General features: G+C 42.0%; 1 protein-coding gene across 2 annotated transcripts in view; it reads right to left on the bottom strand.

The window, feature by feature from the left end:
* Nucleotides 1–263: 263 nt before the first annotated feature.
* Nucleotides 264–22,862, bottom strand: part of CTDSPL (CTD small phosphatase like) — a 295,985-nt gene continuing 273,386 nt past the window's right edge. For both annotated transcript variants that reach the window (XM_029588367.1, XM_029588368.1), the window contains exon 7: nucleotides 264–790. In XM_029588367.1, the coding sequence (XP_029444227.1) occupies nucleotides 665–790 (126 nt within the window). In that variant the 3' untranslated portion in view covers nucleotides 264–664. The remainder of the gene's footprint in view (nucleotides 791–22,862) is intronic.

The raw sequence follows: 22,862 nt of genomic DNA, 5'->3' as shown, positions 1-22,862 counted from the left end.
GCTTATGGAGACATGCACCCAACCTCCACATTCCACCTGCTTGTCTTCAACATTAAGTTACAGTGCTTTATAAAGGTATTTTTTTTAAATATATTTTTAAAGCATCTCATCATTAAAAGATTAAAAGGTGCCTGGAAATATGCCAAGTAGAAAACATAACATTTTTCCTCTCAAAATCGTCATTCGAAAAGGCACTTCATTCTGTAGGAAAAGAATTCAGAGTCAGCTCAACTGCTCCAAGCACGCTGGGAAGAGGAGTCCGCTGTCTGCATAGTAGGGACAGAGGGAAGAGTTCAGCTGCTGCGGTGCATCAGGGTTTTGTTTTTTTTTTGGTATGTGTTAAGGAACCCCAGTCCCCCTCCTCAAATCCCATAAAATCCGTGTCTGTTTATGAAATTAATTAAAAGCCTTCCTTTTTAAAATATTTTTTTCTTTTGTTTAAAAAAGGTCATTTGCTCAAAACTTGGGATCTTGGACTCCTTCAAAGAGGCTCAATAGCATTACTTGATGTGTCTGCCACAACGGGACAATGAAGGACAGGAATACTTCCTGCCTGCACTGTGAGGCCTCCTCAGAGCTTTGTCTGTTTTACGGAAATGAAACAAAGACCAAGTCTGCAGATGCTGCAAGAAACAGCGACAGAGTGCAGGTAGCATTGTGAGGGCTACCTGTTGCAGAGTTTATGAAGCATACTATAAATATCTTCCTCTTGGCTAAGTCCTTCAAAGAAGGGAATCAGATCTCGCAGTTCTGTGTCCGCCATATCATCAAACCAGGACTGCACAGGGACCTAAAATTAAAGCAGAGGACACATCTAGAAGAGTTTTCAACAAGTGCAATGGATTTGTTTTCTTCTAGGATCTCAGCAAATTATAGACATAGCACAAAATACATGACACAAAATATATGCTTATCCCAAGACCACCCCATAGTTTGGGGATAAGTAGAATTAACGAGAAGAGTTAGAACTGGGGTCTAGTGCAAGGGTAGGCAAGTCTGGTACTTGAGCGCCACAAACAGGTTCTGATTTTCGGGATATCCAAGAAATATATTTGCATGTACTTCCATTGTATGCAAATCTATTTCATGCATATTCATTGTGAATATCCTAAAAACCAGATGTGGGTAGCACTCGAGCACAGTTGCCTACCCCTTTCCTCTGGTACATTTCTGTGAGCCAAGTCATCAGAAATCAAACAGCAACACGGATAGAAAAACTCTGGCTACCTGGCAGACCAATATTTAATTCAGTGGAGCCTGCAGCTGGTGTGAAAAAGACTGACGGGAAGAGGGTAAAAAACAAAACAAAACAAAAAGTAAAAAAAACAAGAAAAGCACCCAATTAAAGAAAAAGTAAATGAAACAAAAAAGAAAAGTAGATTATAAACTAAATAAAATTTTGTGGTTTCTAACAATTTTTGTACCCCTCAATACTTCCTATTTCGCGCTGAGAGAGAGAGAGAGAGATTATGTATAAGGCCTTCATAGTAGTCAAATATTTATATCTCTATACGAGGGGCAGCTAATAGCTCAAAGTGAGGTGCTGGTGGTGGTTTAGGGGCCAGTTTTTTATCCAGAGTGAGAAGTATGAAGAGCACAGTACACCTCGGTGAAGATTTGACGTAATTTGGAGTGAGAAAAGTCTCACAAAGATGACATTTCTACTATGCTTTCTTGCCCTAGCTTGATGGTCCCTATAACAGGGTCGTGAGGCGACAGTACAGAATAAGCAGCCAAATGTCCGATCTGGATTTCTTTATTGAATAGAGACAAAATTGTGCTAACAAGCCCGACTCTGGCCGAGTTTCGCCCTCTTTCAATAGGGCTGCATCAGGGGCTCAGATTTATCGTTGTATCCTTTTTGTGTGTCTGGATTTCTAATGTAAATAAAAATTGAAACATAATTGTATACATCGAACAAATGCTATGTCCAGATCATCATTGTTCTCTTGTGCTCTTTGTTAAATAGGAAATCACTTGATGCGCTACTCGGTTCAAACAGTAGAACATCAATTCTGTCTCTCTCCGATCATCGGAGAGAGACAGCAGGACCTCGGCAAATAGCGCGGTAGCGCTCACACTTGGATGAACAACGAACGGAGGAAGAGATCCGCATAGTGAAGCAATGCCGAACGAGGAGGCAAGTGTATTGTTCTTATACGCCAGTAGAAGTACCTGAGCGGGACTTGCATGATAGTAAAACTTCCCCTCACCAAGGGAAGTATCCTTTCCACACAAATTTTTAAAAAAAAGTAAAAAAAAACAAAAAAAGACTGTTTGCATTTAAATCTTACAGGACCGATAATTAAAGATGACCCAATGTGGCTGAAAATACAGGCATCAAATGCATGCAGACCACGGGTGGTATGATGGTCCTTAATAAGGCAGTAAGTGAATTATTTTTGGAAAAACACATACGCTAAACCTGGAATATTATTGTACAACGTGTCTTGCAGTAGTGTTTACCTAATCGTTGTATTTTGCACAAAACTTTGGATATTTTTGGTAGATTTCAATTACCCCAATATTGACTGGGTAAATGTAACATCAGGACTTGCTAGAGACATAAGGTTCCTGGATGTAATAAATGACTGCTTCATTGAGCAATCGGTTCAGGTGGTGTTATTGCCCCTGTGTTAGTCCCTGGTGAGATCTCATTTGGAATACTGTGTACAGTTCTGGAGACTGCACCTTCAAAAGGATATAAACATGATAGAGTTAATCTAGAAGGTGGCTACTAAAATGGTCAGTAGTCTTTGTGCTAAGGATATAATAAATGACTGCTTCATGGAGCAATTGGTTCAGGAACCAACAAGAGAGGGAGCTATTTTAGATTTAATTCTTAGTGGAATGCAGGATTTAGTGAGAGAGGTAATGGTGGTGGGGCCACTGGGCAACACTGATCATAACATGATCAAATTTAAACTAATAACTGGAAGGGGGACAATAAGTAAATCTACAGCTCTAACACTAAACTTTCAAAAGGGAAAATGATAAAATGAGGAAAATAGAAAAAAAAGAAAGGTGCAGCTGCAAAGGTTAAAAGTGTTCAACAGGAGTCATCATGGATGCTTAAACCTGACTCTCCGTCCCTCTTCGATCAATATTGAGCTATTTTAGACTATCAACTCCATGATTTGTGCACGATAAGCGTGCGATCGGAAACACAAAAGGCTGCTTATTATGGCCAGTAAGAAAAAAGCGGTATATCTAACACAATTCTCCTTTGATGCTGGAGGATCCCGCTATGCGGCCTTGTCCTCCTAATCAGGCGCAGCAGGAGGATAAATCTGAGCTCCCCTCTCTGGAAGAAAAACTCCCGGAAATGTTAAAGCATGATTTCTTTAATTGGTTCAAGGAAATCTGGGGTGATATTTGCACCCTGAGAGACAATATGAATGAAAATCTTGAGACCCTCCGAACAGACTTGCGCGATCTCGACTGGGGGTCGAGGAATCAGAGGGGGTTCTGGAACAGCACGGTACGCAACTCACCATGATTACTGACGAATAATGGAACTCTAGAAACGGCAAGAAGAAGCGGCCCTAAAAATGGAGGACCTGGAAAACAGGTCCCGGCGCCTGAATATTCGTATCTGGGGCCTTCCTGAGTCCTATGAATATGCTAACACGATGGAGGTGGTACATAAAATCTGTACAACGCTTCTGGCCTCTGATTGGAGACCAGAAATGGATGCGCATATTAAACCCAACATAGTTATTTGAAAGATCACATAGGGCCCTGGGGAATGCACCCAGAAATGCCCCAAAAGATATCATAGTCTGCATGCATAGTTTTCTCATCAAGGAGGACCTGATGCGGTGTGCTCGGCAGCTAATCCCCTTTAGTTGGGAGGGCTATGCGCTACAGATTTATAATTTATTTATTTATTTAAAATTTTTATATACCGGCATTCATGTTGCAAACACATCATGCCGGTTTACATATAACAGGGGTGTACAATGAACAGTTGAATAACCTATTAGTGTAGAAGGAAGCAGTTACAAATAACAAGGTAATAGAACTGGGAGAAGAGAAGAAAAGGGAGAGAATTAGGTATAGGTATTTACATTAGTAATAACATTTTTACATGTGGAAGTGGTAGAACTGGCTGAATAGAATTAATCGGTGTCCAGGAACGCTTTTTTAAATAGCCAGGTCTTAAGTCTCTTCCTGAAGGTTGGGAGGCTGGGCTCCTGTCTTAGGTCCGGTGGGATGGAGTTCCACAGAAGGGGGCCGGCTGTTGAAAAGGCCCGATCTCTCAAGGTAATGTGTCTGGTAGTTTTGGCTGGGGGCACTTGAAGAGATCCTCTGAGTGCGTCTCTTGTTGGTCTGGAGGAGTTATAAATTTGGAATGGGACTTGTAAGTCGAGTGGGGTGTGTTGATGGATGGTTTTGTATATTATGGAAAGAGATTTGTAGAGGATTCTAAAGTGAACAGGCAACCAGTGGAGATCTTTTAGGATTGGAGATATATGATCCCTCCTTCCACATAATGACCTGGCCTCCTTCCACATAATGACCTGGCCCCTACCACATTGAAAAGAAGAAGAGAACTTCAACTATTAACTCTGGCGCTCCGGCAGGAGAATATCAGATATCGGTGGCTATACCAATGGGGACTCGCTTTTACCTTACAAGGTATAACTTCACAAATTAAAACTGTGGCTGAAGTGAAGCCCATCTTGCAAGCTGCGGGGCATAGAGCTTTCCTTGGAGGAAAAACTGCTGCCCCGATCTAGCTTCCAAGCCCAACCACAGTGGCAAAGGGCAAAGGGTCGACTGACCCGGAACTCGGAACACAAAGGGAAATCTGCCTTGGAAAGGCCAGCGTGAATATATGGGACTCCACGTTCCCCACCTGGGGGGGGCGGGGAGAGGCTGCTAATTTCAGAGTGTCGCTGCTTAGGAGTTAGCAGGGCCGGGGACAGAAGATACCCGGGAGAGGCTGAAGGACAGTGAAGGACCTGCAACCTGGATAGCTATAGTTTCTTTTTTCATAGTTGATTTGAGTCCTAGCGAGGACAATGGTATTCACCGGTTATTACACTATGTTTGAAGTTTTCTTCTGATGTTATGTCCCGAAGTTAGGGATCAGTTGGGAGAGGGAATGGGAGGGGGTATAGCCCCCCATGAATTTAGCAGCTTCAGGAAGTAAGGAATCCAATGGAGGAGGGACAGAAGGGTTAACTTCCTCTGGGTTAGGGGTCTACCTGAATGGTGGACGGGGTATTTGGGGCTTAGAAAGGGGAGGGTGGGGGGGATGGAGGTGGTGAGGGTTGGCAGGGGGAGTTGTATGGGGGAGGTAGGGGGAAGGGAGGTGGGAGCATTGGGATAAGAAGGCTAGGGGCTGGGAGAATGACTGAAATTCGAGGGGTTTTTCTATATCTGAGATGGAAATAGAGAGGTACCCACAATACTCCTGAGTGGGCCATGGGGGGCACTGAATGAATGACTGAATTGAAATGTATTTCTCTTAATGTTAAAGGGTTTAATTCCCCACATAAAAGACAAATGCTTTTTAAAGAGCTCACTCGCTTACAAGCATCAATTGCATTTGTCCAAGAGACACACTTGAGACACCGAGATGAACGATTACTAACCTCAAGAAAATTCCCCCTACAGTTTTGTGCACCATAGATATCATGGGGTAGGGATCCTTTTTTCCCAGCACCTGGTAGTACACGTCCATGCCCAGTATTGTGATTCACAAGGCAGGTTTTAGATTCTCCATGTTACCATACAGGACTTGCAACTGGTGCTAGCAACAGTTTATTGTGCCTTGTCCTTGCAGGAGGCTACCCTTAGAGAGGTGAGGCACCGGTTTAGCAGATTATCTGGACACTAGTGTGGTGATTGCAGGGATTTCAATGTAGCTCCCAACCCATGCTTAGATACATCGTCGCAGTCAGTTCAGGGCAATGCAAGATCAAGGCAAGCCCTGAAACAATTGATAAAAGCTAGACAACTAATGGACATCTGGCGTTTACGCTATCCTCACAGTAGAAACTACACCTTTTATTCTCACCCTCACAATTCATATATGCGGATTGATTTCTTCTTACTTTCCAAGGATTTGGTTGCTAAAACGGGCAATATTGATATTGAATGTATTACTTGGTCAGATCATGCCCCTATTGTGTTGTCTGGGAAATGGTCTACTGGAGACACGGGCCAAAGGTTTTGACGATTAAATGACTATCTTGTATAACCTCCCCACTGAGAGGAGAGGATCACCTTGCTGGTGGCTGAAAGGAATCAGTAAGTTTTTGCTTGGGACATTGACATTGACTTTTTTAAAAGTATTGGGGCAAAGTTAACTATTTGTGAATATTATTTAGTGTGTTTGTGTGTTTGTGCCTTTAATAGTCAGGCAGTGAATAAACAAGTTAGACTGTTTGCATTTTTAAATAGTCAGTCAATAAGGTAGCAGTAGGTAGGCAGTGAATACACAAGTTAGACTGTTTGTATTTTTAGTCAGTCAATAAGGTAGCAGTAAGGTAGTGTGTTTATTTTTTAAAAGTCTGCCTGACTATTAAAGTGTCCTCCAGACTTTTAAAGAGCTAAGTGTTTTATTTAAAAATAACTGAGTGCATTGTATTGAAAAACAAAAAAAAAACAAACCACAACCCCCCCCCCCCCCCACAAAAAAGTAGCCAGAAGCTAGAAATAAGCTAGGAGCAGTATATACCAAAGTAAAAAAGTTGAATAGTTCAGCTCAGTTACTCACCTTGGAAAGGTGTTGAGGTAGTGTGATTAGGTTTGAATAGGGAACAACATTTGTTAATCAAGGGAGCTGTGAGTCACTCAGGCTGACTAACTAAGTGTGAAGATTGTGTGTTTTGTGAATAGGTACTATTGTGTGTTTGTGAATAGGTGCTATTCTTTGTTAATCAGCACAGCAGTGAGTCACTCAGGAAATCTAACTGAAAGGTCACGCAGGAAATCTAACTGAAAGGTCACACAGGAAATCTAACTGAAAGGTCACTCAGGAAATCTAACTGAAGTGTACATCTCCTAAGGGATTGTTCTGCACTAATTTACCTTAGAAGCACATTATAAATTAGAAGGAAAGAGCTCAGTAACCCACATTCCAGTGGAAACACTGAGAGGAGAGGATCACCTTGCTGGTGGCTGAAAGGAATCAGTAAGTTTTTGCTTGGGACATTGACACTGACTTTTTTAAAAGTATTGGGGCAAAGTTAACTATTTGGGAATATTATTTAGTGTGTTTGTGTCTTTAATAGTCAGGCAGTGAATAAACAAGTTAGACTGTTTGCATTTTTAAATAGTCAGTCAATAAGGTAGCAGTAGGTAGGCAGTGAATACACAAGTTAGACTGTTTGTATTTTTAGTCAGTCAATAAGGTAGCAGTAGGTAGTGTGTTTATTTTTTAAAAGTCTGCCTGACTATTAAAGTGTCCTCCAGACTTTTAAAGAGCTAAGTGTTTTATTTAAAAATAACTGAGTGCATTGTATTGAAAAACAAAAAAAAAAAACCCACAAAAAAAAACCCCACAAAAAAGTAGCCAGAAGCTAGAAATAAGCTAGGAGCAATATATACCAAAGTAAAAAAGTTGAATAGTTCAGCTCAGTTACTCACCTTGGAAAGGTGTTGAGGTAGTGTGATTAGGTTTGAATAGGGAACAACATTTGTTAATCAAGGGAGCTGTGAGTCACTCAGGCTGACTAACTAAAGTTAGACTGTTTGTAATTCCCACTCCTCGCCCACCCACCCCAAGCTCCTCCCTTAATTTATAGGCAGGTGCCACTTGCACAAAAAAAAACAAACAAAAACCCATCAACAAAAACTTTATTGAGAATTCGATCAGACCCCAGTAGGCCACTACCAGACATATAGTGAATTCACTAATACATTTAAAGGAACTTAGACACATTCCTACTCCCATAGCAACCTAAAACTTAACTAGGAACTGATCAAAATTGAGATGAAGGCAGCAGTCCAGCAGCAAGAGGGGGGCTTCCCAGTCTTTTGCATCGAGTGTCACATGTATGATTTTTTACCCACCGGTGAGAAGTTGTACATGTGCATGCGATGCAAAGAGCTCCTGGCTCTCAGAGAACGAGTCCGATCTCTGGAGGCTAGAGTGGCAGACCTGGAGGAGCTGAGGGAGACAGAGAGGTATATAGATGAGACCTTCAGGGACATAGTAGTCCAGTCCCAACTTCAGACTGGCAGCCCTGGTGCTGCCTTGGAGGAAGAAGGTCTCATAATGGGAGAGCACCAACCAGGTGTAGCAGGAAAGGATCCTGTAGCAAGGACCTGCTCTCTAGGTGATGCATTGTCCTTTCACACTGAGGATATCTCCCCAAGGCCTACTGCCCAGGAGGGAAGGGTTAGGTCGGCCGTCATAGTTGGTGATTCGATTATTAGGAATGTAGATAGCTGGGTGGCGGGTGGGCGTGAGGATCGCCTGGTAACATGCCTACCTGGTGCGAAGGTGGCGGACCTCACGCGTCACCTAGATAGGATTTTAGACAGTGCTGGGGAGGAGCCGGCTGTCGTGGTACACGTGGGCACCAACGACATAGGAAAATGTGGGAGGGAGGTTCTGGAAGCCAAATTTAGGCTCTTAGGTAGAAAGATTAAATCCAGAACCTCCAGGGTAGCATTCTCTGAAATGCTCCCTGTTCCACGCGCAGGTCACCAGAGGCAGGCAGAGCTCCGGAGTCTCAATGCGTGGATGAGACGATGGTGCAAGGAAGAGGGATTCAGTTTTGTTAGGAACTGGGGAACCTTTTGGGGAAGGGGGAGTCTCTTCCGAAGGGATGGGCTCCACCTTAACCAGGGTGGAACCAGACTGCTGGCGCTAACCTTTAAAAAGGAGATAGAGCAGCTTTTAAACTAGAACAAAGGGGAAAGCTGACAGTCGCTCAGCAGCGCATGGTTCGGAGAGATGTATCTTTAAAGGATACTAATGATGCATTATAATTAGGGCATCCCAACAGTGAGGTTCCAATAATTAGAAAAGTAGTCCAAGTGCCTGTAACTAAAAACTCACCTGAGCTAAAAAATTCTAACTTATCCCTATCAATTAAAAAGCAGAATAAAAATACAAACAAAAAACAAACTTTGAAATGTTTGTATGCTAATGCCAGAAGTCTAAGAAGTAAGATGGGAGAATTAGAATGTATAGCAGTAAATGATGACATAGACTTAATTGGTATCTCAGAGACATGGTGGAAAGAGGATAACCAATGGGACAGTGCTATACCAGGGTACAAATTATATCGCAATGACAGAGAGGAGCAGTCGGGAGGAGGTGTGGCGCTTTATGTCCGGGATGGCATAGAGTCCAACAGGATAAACATCCTGCATGAGACTAAATACAAAATTGAATCTTTATGGGTAGAAATCCCTTGTGTATCAGGGAAGACTACAGTGATAGGGGTATACTACCGTCCACCTGGTCAAGATGGTGAGATGGACAGTGAAATGCTAAGAGAAATTAGGGAAGCTAACCAAATTGGTAGTGCAGTAATAATGGGAGACTTCAATTACCCCAATATACACTGGGTAAATGTATCATCGGGTCACGCTAGAGAGATAACGTTCCTGGATGGAATAAATGATAGCTTTATGGAGCAATTGGTTCAGGAACCGAGAGAGGGAGCAATTTTAGATCTAATTCTCAGTGGAGCACAGGACTTGGTGAGAGAGGTAACGGTGGTGGGGCCGCTTGGCAATAGTGATCATAATATGATCAAATTTGATTTAATGACTGGAAAAGGAACAGTGTGCAAATCCAAGGCTCTCGTGCTAAACTTTCAAAAGGGAAACTTTGATAAAATGAGAAAAATTGTTAGAAAAAAACTGAAAGGAGCAGCTACAAAAGTAAAAAATGTCCAAGAGGCGTGGTCATTGTTAAAAAATACCATTCTAGAAGCACAGTCCAGATGTATTCCACACATTAAGAAAGGTGGAAAGAAGGCAAAACGATTACCGGCATGGTTAAAAGGCGAGGTGAAAGAAGCTATTTTAGCCAAAAGATCTTCATTCAAAAATTGGAAGGAGGATCCAACAGAAGAAAATAGGATAAAGCATAATCATAACGCCTCAAAAGAACACCACAGCAAACACTCCTCAATCACCGTCCTCAACTACAGATCATTTTAAACTGAAATACGTCCGCAGCCTTGGGGTCATAATTGATAACCATTTTACAATGAAGAATTTCATCTCGACTACAATTAAGAGTGGCTTTTTCAAGCTACATACTATGAAAAGAATTAAACCATTACTACATTCTCAGGATTTCCGGACTGTATTACAAGCTACAATTTTACCTAAAATTGACTATTGTAATGCACTACTACTGGGTCTGCCTAAAAGCACAATTCAACCGCTACAGATGCTGCAGAATGCGGCTGCGCGTTTAATCACTAATACAAGACAACATGAACATATAACTCCAGCACTCATGTTCCTACATTGGCTACCAGTATCCTACAGAATTACTTTCAAAGTTCTGTCACTCATCCACAAATCAATTCTCAACCAAGAGATGCAATGGTTTTCTGATCAGTTCATAATTCGCACATCCAACAGACCTATCAGAAGTTTTCACCAAGCGAAATTAGCTGTACATCCTCAAAAACACATCAAACTCATTTCCACCAGAGACCGCGCATTCTCCATTGCTGGTATCAATATCTGGAACAACATGCCGCTAGACCTACGTATAGAATCCTGCCACAAAACCTTCAAACAAAACCTTAAAACGTGGTTGTTTGAACAAGCATTCACACTATGAATCTTCATCATACAGCTAATCTATACCCCCCCCTGTCTTTTAATCCTGTATTTTTACCTTAAGAAGACGTTAGTTTTGATTTTGACAGTTAATTTGTTCCCATGTAATACTTAATTATTAATATTCAATAGTTTCATAGTTAATGAAGTCAGCATATTCTGTAAAGTCTTTTCGGTTAATTGTTTTTTACTGTGTTAAACTGTTATATGTAAAGCTGGTTGCTAAATTACTGTTTCACTGTAAACCGAGGTGATGTATTCCTTTACGTACCTCGGTATAAAAGAACCTATAAATAAATAAATAAATAAATAAATAAATAAATAAATAAACAAACAAACATTGGCAAGTTAAATGTAAGACATTGATAAGACAGGCTAAGAGAGAATTTGAAAAGAAGTTGGCTGTAGAGGCAAAAACTCACAGTAAAAACTTTTTTAAATATATCCGAAGCAGAAAGCCTGTGAGGGAGTCAGTTGTACCGTTAGATGATCGAGGGGTTAAAGGGGCACTTAGAGAAGATAAGGCCATCGCGGAAAGATTAAATGATTTCTTTGCTTCGGTGTTTACTGAAGAGGATGTTGGGGAGGTACCCGTAATGGAGAAGGTTTTCATGGGTAATGGTTCAGATGGACTGAATCAAATCACGGTGAACCTAGAAGATGTGGTAGGCCTGATTGACAAACTGAAGAGTAGTAAATCACCTGGACCGGATGGTATACACCCCAGAGTTCTGAAGGAACTAAAAAATGAAATTTCAGACCTATTAGTAAAAATTTGTAACTTATCATTAAAATCATCCATTGTACCTGAAGACTGGAGGATAGCAAATGTAACCCCAATATTTAAAAAGGGCTCCAGGGGCGATCCGGGAAACTACAGACCAGTTAGCCTGACTTCAGTGCCAGGAAAAATAGTGGAAAGTGTTCTAAACATCAAAATCACAGAACATATAGAAAGACATGGTTTAATGGAACAAAGTCAGCATGGCTTTACCCAGGGCAAGTCTTGCCTCACAAATCTGCTTCACTTTTTTGAAGGAGTTAATAAACATGTGGATAAAGGTGAACCGGTAGATATAGTATACTTGGATTTTCAGAAGGCGTTTGACAAAGTTCCTCATGAGAGGCTTCTAGGAAAAGTAAAAAGTCATGGGATAGGTGGCGATGTCCTTTCGTGGATTGCAAACTGGCTAAAAGACAGGAAACAGAGAGTAGGATTAAATGGGCAATTTTCTCAGTGGAAGGGAGTGGACAGTGGAGTGCCTCAGGGATCTGTATTGGGACCCTTACTGTTCAATATATTTATAAATGATCTGGAAAGAAATACGACGAGTGAGATAATCAAATTTGCAGATGACACAAAATTGTTCAGAGTAGTTAAATCACAAGCAGATTGTGATAAATTGCAGGAAGACCTTGTGAGACTGGAAAATTGGGCATCCAAATGGCAGATGAAATTTAATGTGGATAAGTGCAAGGTGATGCATATAGGGAAAAATAACCCATGCTATAATTACACGATGTTGGGTTCCATATTAGGTGCTACAACCCAAGAAAGAGATCTAGGTGTCATAGTGGATAACAGATTGAAATCGTCGGTTCAGTGTGCTGCGGCAGTCAAAAAAGCAAACAGAATGTTGGGAATTATTAGAAAAGGAATGATGAATAAAACGGAAAATGTCATAATGCCTCTGTATCGCTCCATGGTGAGACCGCACCTTGAATACTGTGTACAATTCTGGTCGCCGCATCTCAAAAAAGATATAATTGCGATGGAGAAGGTACAGAGAAGGGCTACCAAAATGATAAGGGGAATGGAACAACTCCCCTATGAGGAAAGACTAAAGAGGTTAGGACTTTTCAGCTTGGAGAAGAGACGACTGAGGGGGGATATGATAGAGGTGTTTAAAATCATGAGAGGTCTAGAACGGGTAGATGTGAATCGGTTATTTACTCTTTCGGATAGTAGAAAGACTAGGGGACACTCCATGAAGTTAGCATGGGGCACATTTAAAACTAATCGGAGAAAGTTCTTTTTTACTCAACGCACAATTAAACTCTGGAATTTGTTGCCAGAGAATGTGGTTCGTGCAGTTAGTATAGCTGTGTTTAAAAAAGGATTGGATAAGTTCTTGGAGGAGAAGTCCATTACCTGCTATTAAGTTCACTTAGAGAATAGCCACTGCCATTAGCAATGGTTACATGGAATAGACTTAGTTTTTGGGTACTTGCCAGGTTCTTATGGCCTGGATTGGCCACTGTTGGAAACAGGATGCTGGGCTTGATGGACCCTTGGTCTGACCCAGTATGGCATTTTCTTATGTTCTTATGTTCTTATGGGTGAGGTTCTGGAGGAATATTTTCAACTGAATGAGGATGCAGAGGTCTCGCCCATTTCAGTATGGGAAATCATGAAAACGGTTTTAAGGGGGGCACCTGATAGGTTTAGGAACCTACCATAAGAAACAAATGAACAAGAAACGAGAAGCGTTAATACTTGAACTGGCTAGCTTGGAACTTCGTCATAAGCAATGCCCTGGATCGATAAGGGTGGGGATTCTCAATAGGAAACGGGAGGAGATAGCCGCTTTAGACACGGCGGCAATAGCTCACTGCTTAGAAATCTTAAAGCAACAATACTATGAATTTGGGGATAAGAACAACTTCTGGCTAGGCGGCTCCATAATAAGCGGCTCAAAGCGACGATCTTACAGATCAAAGATCCCTCGGGCAAGTTATTTGTGGCTTCTGAGGGCATCTGCTCCCAGTTCCTAACCTTTTATGAGACCCTATATACCCCTGAGAGTAGGGTGACAAACCAGGATATTTCCTCATACCTGGCAGAACTGGACCTGCCTCTATTGTCCGAACAGGATCAGATAGTTATGGGAAAACCAATCTCAGAGGTAGAGGTGGAATGGGCCATAAAGGATTTAAAATCCGGGAAATCCCCGGGTTTAGATGGTTTCACCCCACTTTTCTATAAAAAATATCGGCATATTTTAAGTGGCCTTTTGGCACGTATGTTTAATCAACCCCAGGAGGGTGGTACTTTATTGCCTTATGGGAATGTGGCGGGTATTACATTACTTCCAAAGCCAGAAAAAGACCCAACCCTCTGTGCCTCATACAGGCCCATATCATTAATTAATATTGATTTGAAATTATTGGCTAAAATTTTGGCCTTTCGTTTACGGGGGCGGATAACAGGGCTTATTCATATGGATCAGTCGGGCTTTATCCAGGGTCGCACGATGGCTGACAATATTAGGAAATTGATTAATCTGATCTATGGCTCAAAACGAGAGGGCAAGCTGGCGGTTTTTCTGACGATCGACGCTGAAAAGGCCTTTGATAGGGTCTACTGGCCTTTTTTGTTTGCGGTTTTGGAAAGGATGGGCCTAGGGGGAGCATTTTGTATTTGGGTCAAGGAGTTATATCGCCAGCCCCTAGCATGTTTAAAAATTAATCACTGTTACAAAAATCATTTTCTGATTCGGGAGGGGACACGACAGGGTTGCCCCTTGTCCCCGCTTTTGTTTGCCCTCAGCTTGGAATCCCCTGGCAGTGGCGATCCGACAAGCCCCAGAGATACATGGGATCTTGATTGGCGCTAAGCAATATGAATTATCACTGTATGCAGATGAAATTATTTTTTCATTGACCAAACCCTTAACGTCCCTGACAGCCCTTGGCACTCAAATGAAAAGATACAGAGGCCTGTCTGGATTCTGGGTAAACCCAGGGAAGTCAGAGATCCTACCGGTAAAATTGTTCCCCTGAAATAGAGAGTGAAGGGAAGCGGAGATTCCCTTACCGGTGGACGAAGGGATCCATACGGTATCTGGGAGTCAACCTAGGTCTGAATTTAGATGATCTAGTGAGACAAAATTACCAACCCCTAATACGGTGCCTGATCGGAGATTTGGACAGATGGCAACATTTACCATTATCGTGGTTCAGAAGGATAAATGCTATCAAAATGAATATCCTGCCCCGTTTGGGATATCTGTTTCAGATACTCCCTTGTTTGTTACCGACCCATGAATTGAAACCCTTACATCGGAAACTGCTTTTTTTCATTTGGAATCAGAGACCCCCATGGGTCGCTAAAGTGGTGCTTTATAGAACCAAGCACGATGGAGGAGTTGATCTGCCTTCCTTAATTCTCTATTATGTAGCATCACAACTCAAGCATGTAATTTATAGTCATGAGTTAGGTCCCAGTAAGCAATGGGTGGAGATGGAGAGGGCCCTGGTGGAAAACATTCCAATTTACTCTCTGTTTTGGACGAGCGGGCTCCCACATTTCTCCCCGTCTACACAGAGCACTATCGTTATCTGGAAACATTGAAAGCAGTCATTAGTGGGCACTAAGACGTATTCTACACTTTCTCCCATACGATATTTAAGGGATTTTTTTATAGGCCAAACTAATAAGGTGTTTCAGAGGTTGGAAGAGAGAGGCCTCACCAGCTTGGGACAGGTGTGACGGTTGGGGATGGTCCCCTTTGAGTCTTTGCAAGATACTTTTGGCTTACCCCCTACTATGACTTCTTCGCTTATGCTCTGTTAAGGCATTTTCTTCTCACGAGACAGGTCATTTTTTATTTAAAACAGGGACGTACACTGTTTGAAGGCTACTGCATTTTGGTGGGAAAATTGGAAAAAAACGATCTTTAAAATCTATCATCTACTTGGGGGCGGGGGGGAACAGTCCTCGGCTGCCACACATTTATGGGCCTGGGAAGCGGACTTGGGAGTTACATGGGATCTGGGTCAATGGGAGAAATGCTTTAGACACTTGGGTCAGATATCGATGTCAGCCGCTATGATGGAAAACAGATAAAAACTCCTGTATCGGTGGCATTACTCCCCAGCCAGGACTGCACAATGTTTTCCAGGACGCTCTTCTCTGTGTTGGCGGCAATATTCTCAGGTGGCGTCTTTCCTCCATATGTGATGGCACTGTCCGCAACTCCAAACATTTTGGCAGGAGTGTCAGGCTCTGCTAGTCAAAGCCCTAGGGATTAAGATCTCACTTAGGGCTGAAATCTGGCTTTTGGGACTCCGATATGAAGCACTCTCAGAGGCGCAACAGGCATTATTTACATATGTAGCGACAGCGGCTCGATTATTGGTGGCTGACCAGTGGAAGTCCAAAGATACCCCGTCTCGCAGGCAACTGCTTAACAAACTCAGGCATATCCCATCTTATGGAAAAAATGACAGCAATCAGACGAGACTCTCTACCAAAGTTTTATAGAACCTGGTCTTCACTGAAGCCCTTTATACAACATCCAGATTAGGATATGATTTAACATCTTGCCACCTACACCTCAGCTGGGGAGGGGAGAGGGGAAGGGAAGGGGGAGGGAGGGCAAAGCACTAATTGGGGGTGGCAGGTTCAGTATCTGCTAGCTCTATTCTAGGAGATATTGTATTAGCGCTTACTGAAAAGCTACTTGAACCTTGTAGTTATCCCAATGTATTGTTATGTATTAGGTAGAAGTGTTTTGTTCATATAATAAAATTTGTCAACAGGCATGAACATTGTTTAAAAATACAATCCTAGAGGCGCAGTCCAAATGTATTCCATGCATTAAGAAAGGTGGAAGGAAGGCAAAACGATTACCGTCATGGTTAAAAGGTGAGGCGAAAGAGGCTATTTTAGTAAAAAAAAACATCCTTCAAAAATTGGAAGAAGGATCCATCTGAAGAAAATAGGATAAAACATAAGCATTGTCACGTTAAGTGTAAAACATTGATAAGACAGGCGAAGAGAGAATTTGAAATGAAGTTGGCCACAGAGGCAAAAACTCATAATAAAAACTTGTTAAAATATATCCGAAGCAAGAAAACTGTGAGGGAGTCAGTTGGACCATTAGATGAACGAGGGATTAAAGGGGCTCTTAGGGAAGATAATGCCATTGCAGAAAGACTAAATTAATTCTTTGCTTCTGTGTTTACTAATGAGGATGTTGGGGAGATACCAGTTCCGGAGATGGTTTACAAAGGTGATGAGTCAGACGAACTGAACCAAATCACTGTGAACTGGGAAGATGTAGTAGGCCAGATTGACAAACTAAAGAGTAGCAAATCACCTGGACCGGATGGTACGCATACTAGGGTTCTGAAGGAACTTAAAAATGAAATTTATGATCTATTAGTTAAAATTTGTAACCTATCATTAAAATCATCCATTGTACCTGGAGGGTGGCCAATGTAACCCCAATATTTAAAAAGGGCTCCAGGGGTGATCCAGGTAACTACAGACCGGTTAGCCTGACTTCAGTGTTGGGAAAAATAGTGGAAACTATTCTAAAGATCAAAATCGTAGAGCATATAGAAAGACATGGTTTAATGGAACACAGTCAACATGGATTTACCCAAGGGAAGTCTTGCCTAACAAATCTGCTTCATTTTTTTGAAGGGGTTAATAAACATGTGGATAAAGGTGAACCGGTAGATGTAGTGTATTTGGATTTTCAGAAGGCATTTGACAAAGCTCCTCGTGAGAGGCTTCTAAGAAAACTAAAAAGTCGATAGGAGGCGATGTCCTTTCGTGGACTACAAACTGGTTAAAAGACAGGAAACAGAGTGGAATTAAATGGTCAATTTTCTCAGTGGAAAAGGGTAAACAGAGGAGTGCCTCAGGGATCTGTACTTGGACCGTGCTTTTCAATATATATATATATATATATATATAGAAATGATCTGGAAAGGAACACGACAAGTGAGGTTATCAAATTTGTGGATGATACAAAATTATTCAGAGTAATTAAATCACAAGTGGATTGTGATACATTACAGTAGGACCTTGCAAGACTGGAAGATTGGGCATTCAAATGGCAGGTGAAATTTAATGTGGACAAATGCAAGGTGTGCACATAGGGAAAAATAACCCTTGCTGAAGTAACACGATGTTAGGTTCCATATTAGGAGCTACTACCCAGGAAAAAGATCTAGACATCATAGTGGATAATACTTTAAAATCGTCGGCAGCAGCAGTCAAAAAAGTAAACAGAATGTCAGGAATTATTAGGAAGGGAATGGTTAATAAAACGGAAAATGTCATAATTCCTCTGTATTGTTCATGGTGAGACCGCACCTTGAATATTGTGTACAGTTCTGGTCGCCGCATCTCAAAAAAGATATAGTTGTGATGGAAAAGGTACAGAGAAGGGCAACCAAAATGATAAAGGGGATGGAACAGCTCCCCTATGAGGAAAGACTGAAGAGGTTAGAGCTGTTCAGCTTGGAGAAGAGACAGCTGAGTGAGGATATGATAGAGGTCTTTAAGATCATGAGAGGTCTTTAACGAGTAGATGTGAATTGGTTATTTATACTTTCGGATAATAGAAGGACTAGGGGGCATTCCATGAAGTTAGCAAGTAGCACATTTAAGCCTAATCGGAGAAAATTCTTTTTCACTCAACGCACAATTAAACTCTGGAATTTGTTGCCAGAGGATGTAGTTAGTGTAGCTGGGTTCAAAAAGGTTTGGATAAGTTCTTGGAGGAGAAGTCCATTAACAGCTATTAATCAGGTTTACTTCGGGAATAGCCACTGCTATTAATTGCATCAGTAGCATGGAATCTTCTTGGTGTTTGGGTAATTGCTAGGTTCTTGTGGCCTGGTTTGGCCTCTGTTGGACACAGGATGCTGGGCTTGATGGACCCTTGGTCTGACCCAGCCATCATGGCAATTTCTTATGTTCTTAATCCTACCCCTTCCCAAAAGTTGCATTTGCGCTCTGCGCTAGTGCAATTACTGCATGCGTTAATGCCATAACACATTCTGATGAATGACCCTGTAAGTGAGAAACAAAATGGGTTGCTGTGCAGGTATAATCTAAGGGGACAGCAGATAGAGAAAGATCACAAGTATCAGTTATGTCTAATGATTTCAGGCTAGCAGTCTCTGTATAATCTCCCCCAGCAGCAAAAAATCTTAAGTTCTTCTGAGCAATACAGACTTGTATGGATTTTCTCTCACAGGTCCTTTTATGAGAACTTGAGTGACAGAGGTTTCTGCATATGTATCAGATTCAATTAATATTTGGTTGTTAGACTGTAAGCTCTTTGGGGCAGGGACTTATGCTACCTGAATTTTTATCACCATTGTACAGTGCTAGAAAAATATGTTGCTATATGCTTATGTGACGTGTTTGAATGGTTTAAATTTTATTCCTCTGTCTTTTGCATGGTGCTGCTAGATGATGATTTATACCATTCTCAATAAACATATACAAATATTTAATGAAGCAACCATTGAAATAAAGCTCAAAGATACTTTGCAAAATGATAAAATTCTAAGCAGTATGGCTGTTCCACAGAGCACAGAGCCATGTGTTATAGTCCTCTGAGGCATAGCTCTGACCTCACAACACTAACAATATACCATACCTTTAATGCAAAAAGTTAGCTGCACAAAACCTTCAACTTTATTTTTGATCCAATTTCCCATGTCTACTGCTATCTCTTATTTAAAGTAGATGAATATTGTGCATGTTGAATTTACAGGACATTTGATTTCTTTAAAGAGGAGATGCTAGGAATAACCATCTTTATACAACACAGAGAAAGGAAAACAGATTTCTTTGAAAATCCAGCCATACTCTATCCATAGGGCAGACAGTGAAATTTCTAATCCTCTCCCCTCCACCCTTACCCACTCCTAAACTGCTGAAAACAGACCATAACTGTCAGCTCCAGTGCAGTAACATTTAGAGAGGAAGCAATAACTGCTCTGCCCTTTAGATCACATATAACAGGCGGTTCAGTCTTGATTTCCCACATGGCCAATCAAGCAGAACCGCCAAACTCAAATCACACTGCCTCCAAAGTGTCTGCCACCCAGCTCTGCAAATCCACTCCAAACTACAGCCTAAATTCACAGTAATTTTAATTTACTTTAGATTCAGTCAATGTTTGCATGTCAATCACAAATTAGGACACATCTGATTAATGCAAAGTTTTACACAAGCTAAAAACTGATCAGACACTGCTTGATCCTAAATAAAATACAGTAACAGAAATTAAGGAACATTTAACAAAACAACTTAGATCGAACAATAACTAGCAAGAGAAATCAATTTGGATTTTTAAACAAAAATCTATTAGGTACACTTTCCTCGTATTATACATCACTTTCTAAAACATTCCTCACCAATAAACTCTGGAGACAGCGTAGATTTTCCAAGGGTGAAGAAACTGGAATATTGTGCTGGCAGTCAACCAGCCTCCTGTGCAGTCAACAAACTTCCCAGCCCTCTTCTCCCACACAGGTACAATTATGGAAACCACCTCCCCCCCCAAGCACAATAAACTCTCTCTTACTCCCATAAAGGCAGGATAGTACTGTGGAAACAAACAGGGCCCCTTTGGTCAAATCTCCTAAATGTAACCCCTCAGAGCTCCTACATGCTCTGAAGACTCCGAACATTAAAGAAAAAATAAATAAATAAAATAAAGCACCCTAAAGTTTTAAATCAATATTTTCCCTTTAACTTGCCTCCAGCTGCAGCTCTTCTCTTCTGTGCAGGCTCCAGCCACAAGCTGAGTAAGGCTTCTTTACTTAATCAGGGATCCTAGTGTAAATGTGTGAATTTTAAAAGATGATCCCTCCCGATTGTCTTCTGGAGACTGAAAGCATTCTGTTGATCCTAATTACTTTTTGTGTTTTTGATGTTAGCAGGTGGTCAGCAAAGATGCTCTAGGAGCCATTTCTCATTTGCTCTGTGAATCACTATCCTATGCAGCTGGAAAAAGGTTGTTGGGTAAAACCGAAGTCACGGCGCTGTGGGCTGTTACCCTCCTGGAAAGTGGGGACTAGAATTGGTAAGCAGAGGTCAAATGGGGCTGCTGTTAGAGTATGTGTGAGGCAGGCAGCTGGGGCTAGGTCAGCAGCAGCTAAGGACAGCTGGGAGTGCTAGGTCTGTTTTATTGAGCAGTGACAGCAACTGGAGGAAGAAGGAGCAACCAAGGAGCAGGAGCAGTGGAATGAGGCAAGGCCAACTAAGACAGGCTGAGAGAGGCAGGTGCTCAGTGCACGAAGCATTTGGGGAGAGATGGGGGGCAGGGGCAGTGAAGCACCATAGCCTGGCTGGAGCTGGTGGCCACAGGTGAAGGGAGCTGGGACAGGCAGAGCTTCTCTCCCTCACCCACCTCCATTCCCAGCATTCTCTAAAGCATGGTTCTTTCTCCTCACTATGTCAAGAGCTCACAAAAGCAGCAGCAGCGGCATTGCTTTTAACTGCTTTTCCTCTCATGGATGTGGACTCTCCATGCTGTCCTCCTTGCTCACCTCTGTCAAAGCCCAAAGGCTGGCAGCAGCAGGAATGCTTTGGAATAAGCACAGGGACTGAACTGGTCTGTGTTTACTGGCCCTCCCATCCACCTGGAATTCAGAGGAAGTGTGGCCAGCTCGGGGCTAGCTCGGTCCCACACTTAATTTAGTAGCAGGCCTACTGCCATTACCAGAAACGGGACCAGTCTACAAAAGCTTCCTCTGGGCTGCTTCTTCTGGAGATACGACCCGAGATGGGGTGCACTGACCTGAAGAGGCAGTGGAAATCCATGCAGGCGTAAGGGAGTGTGATGAATGGGTGTCTGGGGAAGAGAGGGGTATGGAACTATTGAGTGAGAGTCCAGGAGGAGGAGAAAGAGGAATGAATGGGAATTTGGGATGAATGAGGCCCATGTGGGGGTGGGGTGGGGGAGTGCCCTGGGGCTGGAGGATTGGCAGCAGCAGCAGCACGACTTTATGGAAGAAAGGAGGAACATGAGGAAAAGTGGCAACTGCATGAGGTAAGGTATGAGAGGGGTAGATGCTGAAGTTGCAGGACCCCAAAGTGCAATGGCAGTAGGTATAGGTATGTTTGTGGGGTTTCTGGTTATAGATGTGTATGTGTATTGGGGGGGGGGGGGGGAGGGATTGGAAGAGGACACTACTCTATTGCAATTGCTACTCTGATCTGTTAATAAAGCTATTAAAGGGTGATAAATTATCTAATTTAATATTTGATAGCATGACAAATTGCCAAAGAGGAAAGCAGGGAGTAGTCTGAGATAAGTGTCAAGATCTGGAGCCATAGACATAGCAAAGAAGATTCCACTTGGTGATGGAAAAAGGGATAAACTTAATTTGGCTGCAAGAGCAACTGAACGTAATTTGAAAGCAGTGAATGTGACATCTGTTGCTGAGTTTCTGTGCAAGTTGAATTTCTGCAGGAGTTACAAGGAAAAGGACATGTGATTGTAAAGACAAGATACATCTGTGATGAGCACAATTTGATGAGGAAGAATTTGGAAGAAAGACCCTTGTCTAAATTGGAAAGACAAGACATTTCTGAGCAATTCTATGACACATATGCTATCCTTAAGACTGAATGGCAGGATTACATGGAGACTTTAGGCTCTCTTGTAAATGGAGATACAGTATGTCATGAGTCTTATTTGCAGAGTGGCAACAATAAGGCCCCTATCTTCAACATACACCCTGATGTCGGTTGACTATGAATTCTCTTTCTTGTAGCTGTGCACTGGAGAGAAAGGCCTTGTGTTGAGTTGTGACTGACAGCTTCTATGTATGCCAATTGTGATGAAAGACGCAGGAGTGATTTAGGGAAATTAAAAAAAAAAAAACCCTAGTGGCTGCAGCATTGGGTTGGTGATCTGTGTGGATTCATCTGCTTCTGCCTGAGATCCGCTCTTGATTGGTAAAGAAGCATTTGCATCCTAGTCTGAGGAGATATGCTGTAATGATTGCTAAACATTTGGTGAATACCCACAAAGCAGAGTTTAGGTCAAAAGGCAGAGCATGGTATTTCAGGTTTTCGGCCCCTGCCACAAATCTGAGATACATAGATATACAGCAGAGTAAGAGGAAGTATCAGTAGTCACTAGTTACTACTCAAACATAAAAATTATTCTCATTATGGCAGCTAGAAATATTCTGTAGAGGTTCATATTCAGACATGGTCTGGATAGCAAAGTTAGCCAGATAAACTTATTTGGCTAGCTTTGGAGGTATATTCAATAATGCAGCCACACTACTGAATATAGCTGGCTATCTTAAAGTTAGCT

Source organism: Rhinatrema bivittatum, chromosome 2 (assembly GCF_901001135.1).
Source record: "Rhinatrema bivittatum chromosome 2, aRhiBiv1.1, whole genome shotgun sequence".
Classification (NCBI taxonomy): Eukaryota; Metazoa; Chordata; class Amphibia; order Gymnophiona; family Rhinatrematidae; genus Rhinatrema; species Rhinatrema bivittatum.
This window is presented reverse-complemented; position numbering and strand designations above follow the sequence as displayed.